Genomic DNA, 9,507 nt, shown 5'->3' with positions numbered 1-9,507 from the left:
CAGGTAGGGCCATTGCGTGTTTTACTCTCTCTCTCTCTCTCCTGTCCCAGCAGGTGCCCCCAAGTGAGATGGACCTAAAGCGCCCGGTGGGATAGTTTGCTGTGGCTCTCTTGGTTGGGAGCAGTGGTGAGATTCAAATTTATTTTTACTAACAGCTCGTGGGAAGGAAAGGATATTGCAAAAATCCCCCTCCCCACCCCACTCTTGGGCAAGTAACAGAAGGTGGCATTTGCCAGTTCTCTCTGAGCTACTCAAAAGTTCCGCTTCTGTTCCCAGGAACCTGTTAGAAGCTGGTGAATTTCACCCCGGTTGGGAGCTTGCTTGCTTGACAGTTTGCTGCGGCTCCCTTGATTGGCATGCTGTTGTTTGAATCCTTAACGTGGGCTAGGGGATAGAGTCAACCTTGACACCTTGAAAGCATCTGTTTTAGTTACCTATTGCACTGTGTAAATCGTCCCAGGGCGAGTTCCTTGTTGGATAGGCAGAGGAGAGATGTTAGGGCTGCCTGGGTGGGATCCTAAATTCCCCATGTCCTGATAGGGCTGCTGTATCTTTGTAGAGCTGCACTGTTGCATTGACTAAAGGAACGACCCTCCCCCAAATATCTGGCAGAATAAAAAAACTGAATAGAATTGAATAAACTTAGTACTTACCTACTCTTATCTTATGTATGCTGGCATGGCTAGTACATTTCACTGCTTAGGATTGCTTCTCTTGTTCCTTAATCCGATTGGTAACCTTTTTTGATTTTTCTAAAATGTCTTTACTACACTGCAGAAAAAAATAACATTCTACTTTTTTTCCACATGGGGAGACCCAGTTGTTATCTTTGGAATTAGATATGAGTCTGGCTTCATAGTTCCCTTATATTTTCTCCACTGGGTTCTGTAAATCATTTTCCTTAAAGCAGGTAGAATAATTTGTTCAAGCAGAACCCAAAATACTTCCTCGGGTGGAGCGTTTTTCAGTCGTTATCTCAGAATTAATCTGTGCTTTATTGCGCTATAATTTGTTCTCTAGGTTCGGAAACATGGAGAGTCTTTCTACAGCAAACACCTCCTTTGCCCTGGACCTCTTCAAGCAGCTTTGTGCAAAAGATCCTACCGAGAACTTGTTTTTTTCTCCTTTGAGTATATCTTCGGCACTGCTGATGGTCTTGTTGGGGGCCAAAGGCAATACAGAAGCTCAGATGTCAAAGGTATATCAAGATATATTTTAACAAAACGAGAAAAGGGAGGGTTGGCTAGGTGGTGGTCCCTATCCTTGATAGCCAATTATGACAATATCTAATTTATTTATTAAATTTAAGTGCAACCCATTTTTCAACTCTTAAGTGACTAAAGAATAAATAGGAAATCCAAAGCTGGGGAGTTGGGAGATGGACTTAGAACCTTGGTTCTGGCACATGCTTGGGCTTCAATCCAGGATACCCATAGCATTCTTTTATTTTTTTCAAATTTATAGACTGCCCAGAGTCATTGTGAATTTAAAAAAAATGCAAAATACAATAAAAATCAAAAAGAAGAAAAGGGTACAGGCCTCTGCAACACCTTAGCAGCCCTTGAAGAGCATTCGGAGACTTCAGCTTATCCAGAATGCAGCCGCGCGAGCAATTGTGGGTGCACCTCGGTATATCCACGTCACCTATCCTCCGCGAGCTGCACTGGGTGCCTGTTGGACTCCGGACGCGCTTCAAGGTGCTAGTCGTTACTTTTAAAGCCCTACATGGTATCGGACCTGGGTACTTGAGAGACCGCCTGCTGCCAATTACCTCCCTACGACCAATTAGATCCCACAGATTAGGCCTCCTCCGAATACCATCAGCTGGCCAATGTCGACTGTCGACCCCTCGGGGGAGAGCTTGACGAGGGGCATTAGATTTTAATGTAATATGATTGCACATATATACTGTCTTCTCTTTTATTTTTAAAACTAGGATATGTTAAGTATATTGATATGGAAGCATAAATACCATCAACATAGATTGGAGTTTGCTCAAAGCGGAAATACACCAATGAGAGGAAGAGTGGGAAGCAGAAGAGAGAAGAAAGATGGGAAGAGAGGATAGGAGAGAGGATAGGGGGGGAGATGAGGAGGATAAGGCGGAGTGGAATGAAGAGAGAGGGAGAGGAGAAAGGAAGGGGAAGTAGAGTAGGAAAGGATGATGGAGGGAAGAAAGGAGGTAGGAGAGAGGTAGAAGAAAGAGGTGTATGGAGAGCAGAAGAGCCTAATAATGGGTTTTTATCTTTCTGGGCCGTTGATGACAAGAGGAACTGATGTTATTACTACTTAATACAATAGGATACTGGCTACGTAATAGTATACATGTGATTGTATGTTATGAAAATGGAAAATAAAAAAGTATATTTCAAATATATACAGTCAAGTCAAGCTTTACTTTTAGGGATTTTAGGGATACTATATGAATTTCCATAGCAATTGTGGGGAAATGGTTTCCTTTAAGAAAGGGTTTTTTCCCCTTGTCCTCTCCAAGCCTGTGGTTCAGACATTACCCAAATACTAAGTAGACTCAACTCTGTTTAGCTTTGAAGCCTAGATGTAGTCAGCTATTAACTTAAAAAGCTATACATCTCCAGCAGTGGTGGGATTCAGCTGGTTCGCACCTGTTAGGGAGAACCGGTTGGTAACTTTCTAAGCAGTTCGGAGAACCGGTTGTTGGAAGAAATCTCATTTGTTTTTTCCCAGTTTACAGGGATAATCCTGTAAGGAAACATTCTGGTGGTCTTCCTAGTTTAATCTTTATTGCCCTGCTTACAGAAACTGCCTCTCCAGTTAACCCTTATTGCATTGTAACAGCTAAGGTGAAGCGCCCATTGACCTGAGTGACATTGACTTGGCCACGCCCACATGATCACATGACCACCAAGCCCCACCTACCCAGCTGGTCATTAGGGCAGAGAACCAGTTGGTAAATTATTTGAATCCCACCACTGATGTGCAGGTCAAAAGTTAGCTACAAATTATATGGGGAGACCATTTGTAAGTTTTTTCCAAGGCTTGCTGTTGCTGCATTACATTTTGAATTGATTTTAAACACAACTTGATTATCCCTATATCTCTTGTAGGTGCTCTCTGTATCCAAAGATGGAGAGGTTCACCCAAAATTTGAGAAACTGATTTCTGAAATCAACAAACCAGGGGCCAAGTATATCCTCAGCCTAGCCAATCGGCTCTTTGGAGAATCATCATACGATTTTCTTGCAGTAAGTTTCGTGCGTGCTAAAGAATTGGCTGAAACTAGCCATAAATGTTCTCTTGTGTTCTAATGTTTGTTTATCTCGTTGCAATTGCAGTTTTGCTCTAAAAAGTATCGAATGCTCCTATAGCTATACTTGGTCTATTGAGAAATCTGAAGGGGGAATTAAAAGGCCAATTGCTTTTACTGGGAATGCTACAGGGACACCCAGTAAGATTTTGTTATCCTAAATATAGAACTCTCAAGAAAAGGCAAAATAGAACCGTGTGACCAATAATTGCCAGATATATTCTTGAATAAACAAAGTGTATTAACTATCCAATGGCACTGGCTGTCCTTGTAAGGTATATTCAGCCTAATAAAGTAATGTTTTCAGATTGTTAGTTCGTAGAAAAATGAGACAGAATCAATTCTTGTTTTTATTACTGCTTCTGTTACTGAGATATCGTTGTTTCTTAAGTCCTTTATAGGAATCCACTGAGAAATTCTACCATGCAAGTCTGGAAAAACTTAACTTCAAACAAGCTTCAGAAGATTCAAGAAAACATATAAATGCCTGGGTAGCAGAGAAAACCTCAGGTAAGAATGATAATTGGGTTAATTAGCAGCTGTTAAGTAAGGCATGCAATATTGTGTGTGCATGTGAGAGAGACAGATAAGGTAGGCAAACCCACGTTAGTTAACCATCCTTGATACTTAGAAGCCCATCAAACCTCAGATGAAATTCCAGCCATGAATAGATTATTGGTTTTATTGATGGACACATCCGAGCATATTTCCTGTATGTGTGTAGTAACCTTACTAATGACATAAGATGGGCAACTATAGAAATATTAAGGGAGGGAGGATGGGTGGATAGAGGTTGGACTGGCCCTGAGGAAGCAAAAGCTATCGTCCATCCTCAGTCAGATGAGCTCTCTGGATGATTGCCTTGAGCTCCTGAAAGAGAATCAAGATAGAAATATAATAATTAAATAAAAATGGCTTCATTTTGGCTTACCTACAAACATGTCCATGATTTATTAAATTTACTAAGTTATTTGTAGATAGATAGATAGATAGATAGATAGATAGATAGATAGATAGATAGATAGATAGATAGATAGATGATAGATGATAGATAGATAGATGATAGATAGATAGATAGATAGACAGATAGATAGATAGATAGATAGATAGATAGATAGATAGATAGATAGATAGATAGATAGATAGATGATAGATAGATGATAGAGAGATAGAGATAGATAGATAAATAGATAGATCTATCTTTAGAAACAATACATTTTACAAGTGGGTTCCTAAGAATTTTTTGTGCAATATTATGCATATAAAAGTATTTATCAATTTAAAAGGTTTTTTTTTAACTTTCAAAAAGGAAAAATTCAGGATCTGCTTGTCCCTGGAATAATTGGTTCGCTTACAAAACTGGTTTTGGTGAATGCTATCTATTTCATGGGGACCTGGGCAGCTAAGTTCAACAAAAATTACACACAGGAAAAGCCATTCTGGATTAACAAGGTATTCATTTATCGACACAGTAAAGGAGACATTCTGAATATTTGAAATTGTGTTATTTTGTATGTATCTGAAGCAAGTGTGGAATTAATCTGAAACATTCCTGTAGCAGAAGAAATTGCTTAGTCCTTAACATTTTATTGATCTTCGTGGAAACGGATGAATCATGATAAATCCTCTTTGAGTCCTTCAGACTTTGTATGTAGCGTGGCAATTCAGACTTTTCAGTCATTGAAACTTTCTAGTTTAGCACCACTCCCACTCATTAACCACAATAACTGCGGAGTGATTAGTGAATCTATTTGCTGAGCTGATGGCTCTCTTATGTATCATCACCTGGAAGTATTCGATTGACGAGGACCAGGAACAATATGTTTCTGTGTTGCTCTCCACAAAGAAGGATAGTTTTGATACTATAAACATCTGTTCATTTGAGAAAACTGCTGATTAAAACCACTCACCTGTGCTTCATTGCAACTAGACATAAAGATCTTTTTTTTTTCATCTTTGTTAATCTTTCTTACTATCTTCTCCTACTGGTTTCTTATGACTTATCAATTGTTTGTAACTTATGATTAATGATTGTAAGTTTGTTTTATGACCTGTGACCTATTACATTATGCTGCTTATATGTACACCATGAGCTTATACACCGGCGACAAATTCCTTGTGTCGGATCACGCTTAGCCAATAAAGAATTCTATTCTAATTTGATTTTAAAGTCAAAGCAAAAGGTGGGGGGAGGGGGGGGACCAAGACTGAATATGTGATAGAATTATTTCCTATTTATTTGAAAGATTTCTTCTAACATACATTTTCCCCACTTGTAGAATGAAAAGAAAACAGTGCAAATGATGTTCAAGAAAGCCAAATACAAGATGACCCACATATCGGCCTCTCGGATTTCCATTCTTGAGATTCCATATGTTGGTGATGAGTTGAGCATGATCATTCTGCTCCCCGATGAGATTGAAGATAACTCTACTGGATTGGAAAAGGTGAGTTTTTCTTTCATGAAGCAGAATTTAGGCCATTGTTTAATTAAGCCAATTAAGCAAAGGTAATGATGGGTCCTCAGTATAAAATTGTAGATTGGAGAAAAGGGATAGAGCGACATATTCTACATTGGGGTTATCCTTCTTGCGTTAGGAAGTTGGAATACCTTTACTGCTCTCTTAACAATGCTCTGTATTTGATAAAAGTCAGTAGAAGCTTCCTGTCACTATTAAGAAAACAGGTACCAATATGGTTTTAAATAAGGTCTACCCTATTGTTGTCACTTTAAATTATCTTTTCTAAAGTTCTAGAAGGAGATAGAAGAATTGACAACTGCTTGTAAAGATTCATATTTTTCTATCACTGCGTCGTATTTCTTCTGCCAGAGTGAAATTATCAGGGTTCATCATTGTGTCACGTAACCATGAATTCCTTTCTCCTTTAATGCTTTTCATCTTATTTTAGCTGGAGAGAGAAATTACGCATGAGAAACTCATGGACTGGATCAATCAAGAGAATATGTTCCCAAGAGAAATTGAACTCTCCTTTCCCAAATTTAAACTGGAAGAAACATACGACCTGAAGCCTGTTCTGAAAAGCATGGGAATGACGGATGCATTTGATGTGGGCAAGGCAGACTTCTCTGGAATGTCAACTAACAATGATTTAGTCATCTCTGAAGTTGTCCACAAATCGTTCATAGAAGTCAATGAAGAAGGCACGGAGGCAGCTGCTGCCACTGCTCTCCGCGCGTCTGGATGTGCAAGGTTTCCGGTGCCAGTGCCACAATTCAAAGCTGACCATCCCTTCCTCTTTTTTATTATTCAGCGAGCTACAAAGAGCATCCTGTTCTTTGGTAGGTGTTGTTCTCCGTAATAGGTGCATTCTGCCCATGTTGGTTAAATGCCTTAACTCCTCAAATTTCTTTATAAGCCACTTTCCCAAGAACTTTCATCAACACACACTTGTTTTTCTCTGTATTCGGGGTATACTTCCTTCTAGTCATATGGAGAGCCAAGGTGGCGCAGTGGGTAGGGTGCAGTATTGCAGGCCACTTCAGCTGACTGTTATCTGCAGTTCGGCAGTTCAAATCTCACCGGCTCAAGGTTGACTCAGCCTTCCATCCTTCTGAGGTGGGTGAAATGAGGACCTGGATTATTGTTGTGGGTGATATGCTGACTCTGTAAACCGCTTAGAGAGGGCTGAAAGCCCCATAAAGCGGTATATAAGTCTAACTGCTATTGCTATTGCTATATTCAATTGTAATACTGTCTTTCCAGGGTAGAATTATCTTTAATGAATTCAAGGAAATAATTTTAATAGAAGGTTCCAGTGCTCTGATTAATAGATAAATCCTGCACAGTTGCGTTGAGATGTATGGGAATTTGGTACGCGGGGAAGAAGTGACTAAGCATGAATCAAGGTTTCGCAACATATATGTATCTGCCTTATATACCTTTCCATCTAATGATATGTGTTACCGTACAGTCAATTCATGGTTGGTTATTTTTGTGATGTCATGGCTAGCCATGGATGTCCCTGCTGAGCTTATAATAACTAGTGTAAACAGTGCTAGAATGAATACATATAACACATTTTTGCTGGTTATAAATAAGAATGCATAGAGAAATATGAATCCTATCTTGGAACTCAAATGTACGGATCATTTAATCAAGTAATTTTATTGAATGCAATTCAATTATCTATGAAAGATATTTACCTTATTACGGCTCTTACTTTGTCGCAGAGTTTCATGTATTTAGAAATGAAATAAAAGCATTTGATTGTTGCTGTCAAATTTATTATCAGCTAGTGTGGTGAGAGAACATTGTATTACTGAGCTCTTATATCACTGAAATTGGTTAAATTTACACACTTTGAACCTTCATTTATTAACATTTCTTGCAATGGGATGAGATCACACAATATACTAAGCCAAAACTAAACAAACCACTTAACATGCATGAAAATGACAAATATGTTGAGAGATTTATTTATTATAGCTGATGTTAATCTAGTTCTAAACAAAAGCAGGGATTTTATCTTGCACAATTGTAAAGTGAGAGTCAATTAAACAAAGATAATGATAGGTCCTCAGTATAAAATTGTAGATTGGAGAAAAGGGATACAGTTACATATCCTAGGTTGGGGTTATCCTTGTATAAGGAGGATGGAACAAAATAGTGTAGACACCTCTTTCAATTTTAGTAAAAGCTGAAACAGACTGTATTATCTTCCCTTCTCTGTAGGGTAGTTTGTTAAATTTAAGTAAGTTGAGATGATGGATTTTTTTTTTTGAACACTTGCTGAGGTCATGAATGAAATGAATGAATGAAAATTCTAAAGCTTCAATTGACGTTGCAATACAATGGAGCACATTCCCTGGCATAAACCGAAGCCCTCTGACTTTCGTTGCCTCCAGTGAAATATTTTCATTATTTTACACAACATTAATTCAAAAGCAATGTGGATAGCAGCAGTCGTGGTTGTGATATCCCTGGTCTCAATTTGAGAGCTGGATCAGCATTATGGGTGCGGATCAAAGGGCCAGTGAGCCAGGTTGCCACAACTAGGTGGGCATGGCCAGCTTGACGCCACTCGGCATGGCCTCGCCAGAAGAGAACAAGTCCCGCTGCCTAGTTGATTTTTTTTATTGAGTATAGGCTAAATGCACTGATTGCATTTCCTCGCGGGAGTTTAGGATTAAGGGTCTACTACCTTGAAAAGATAGATTTATATTAAGATTATACCATTTATTTCTTGTCATCTGACCAGCTAATTTTATAATCTTTATAAGTTCTCTTCAGTATTTCAACAGTCACAGAATGATCAGCTTTATCATATCCTGTAGAAAGCACAAATACACGGATTTTCTTTGCTGCTATAATCAATTTTTCCTCCTCCAAGACACTTGCATACCAAAAATAGCTTTTCCATTTCAGGGTTTACTTTTTCAGATATTGGATTGTGGAACTCGGCTTCCAAAATACTCCTCACAATGATACCAGGATATATTTGAAAGTGCCATCGGGGGTCCACCTCCACTTTGCTCAGCTGCCCTCCAGCCGCCATTATCCAGCCTCATGGACTGGAGTAGAGTACAAGGCAAAGTAGAGAAAAAGAAAGCATCAACATATTTTTGGAGTTGTGTTGAGCCTCCCCAATGCAAAAAGTGACCCTAACAGATGGCTGTCCTGTCTCTTCTTGAAAGCCTCCAGTGGTGAAGTTCCCACAACGTCTGAAGGCAAGCTGATCGGTTGGATGGTTGTCTTCACTGTCAGAAAATTTCTCCTTATTTCTATGCTGAATTTCTCCTTGATCAGTTTCCATCAGGGGTGGGTTCCTGCCAGTTCTAAGCTCTTCTATAGAAGAGGTTCCACAAATCTGCTGTGATGTTTAGAACCGGTTCCAACTGCCTCCCCCACCCATCCGCACCACGCTTAACCCGCCCACCGCTCACTGATTGGCTGGCTCACCAATCACCCCCGCCCACCTCTAAGACTCCTATCTAAACCTTAAAGTCTTAAAGCTGTCAAGTTTGAACACCCCTGGGGGTTTGTTCCTAAAGGGTTGGGGTGCAAGGGTCTTGTAACTTGACAGCTTTAAGACTTGCGTGCTTCAAATGCCAGAGTTTCTGAGCCCACATTCTGAGTCCCCCCCCCCCAGCGCTCCCTTCGTTGCAAAGTCAAGACCAGGGATCTGTGCGGCTGTGGCTCTCTGTTAAGGGTGGGTCCAGTGGTGGGGTACAATTTTTTTTACTACCAGTTCTGTGGGAA

At 39.7% G+C, this 9,507-nt stretch overlaps 2 protein-coding genes across 2 annotated transcripts in view; one reads left to right on the top strand and one right to left on the bottom strand.

The window, feature by feature from the left end:
* The window catches only part of LOC116512189 (leukocyte elastase inhibitor-like), a 15,211-nt gene extending 8,394 nt beyond the window's left edge, over window positions 1-6,817 (top strand). The window contains exons 3-9 of the mRNA XM_032222523.1: window positions 1-3; window positions 1,021-1,198; window positions 3,087-3,233; window positions 3,688-3,796; window positions 4,596-4,738; window positions 5,566-5,733; window positions 6,197-6,817. The exon at window positions 1-3 is cut by the window's left edge and continues 371 nt beyond it. Coding sequence (XP_032078414.1) covers window positions 1-3; window positions 1,021-1,198; window positions 3,087-3,233; window positions 3,688-3,796; window positions 4,596-4,738; window positions 5,566-5,733; window positions 6,197-6,607 — 1,159 coding nt within the window. The 3' untranslated portion in view covers window positions 6,608-6,817. The remainder of the gene's footprint in view (window positions 4-1,020; window positions 1,199-3,086; window positions 3,234-3,687; window positions 3,797-4,595; window positions 4,739-5,565; window positions 5,734-6,196) is intronic.
* A 1,253-nt stretch (window positions 6,818-8,070) lies between these two features.
* On the bottom strand, window positions 8,071-8,850 carry LOC116512188 (14 kDa phosphohistidine phosphatase-like). The gene is given in 4 exon segments (XM_032222522.1): window positions 8,071-8,608; window positions 8,610-8,733; window positions 8,736-8,763; window positions 8,765-8,850. Coding segments are annotated over 4 exon segments (315 nt in total). The 5' UTR covers window positions 8,804-8,850; the 3' UTR covers window positions 8,071-8,484.
* Window positions 8,851-9,507: the final 657 nt, after the last annotated feature.

The sequence above is a fragment of the Thamnophis elegans genome, chromosome 8 (genome assembly GCF_009769535.1).
Source record: "Thamnophis elegans isolate rThaEle1 chromosome 8, rThaEle1.pri, whole genome shotgun sequence".
NCBI classification, from domain to species: Eukaryota; Metazoa; Chordata; class Lepidosauria; order Squamata; family Colubridae; genus Thamnophis; species Thamnophis elegans.
Note: the sequence above shows the minus strand (reverse complement) of the source record. Positions and strands in the feature narration are given on the sequence as shown.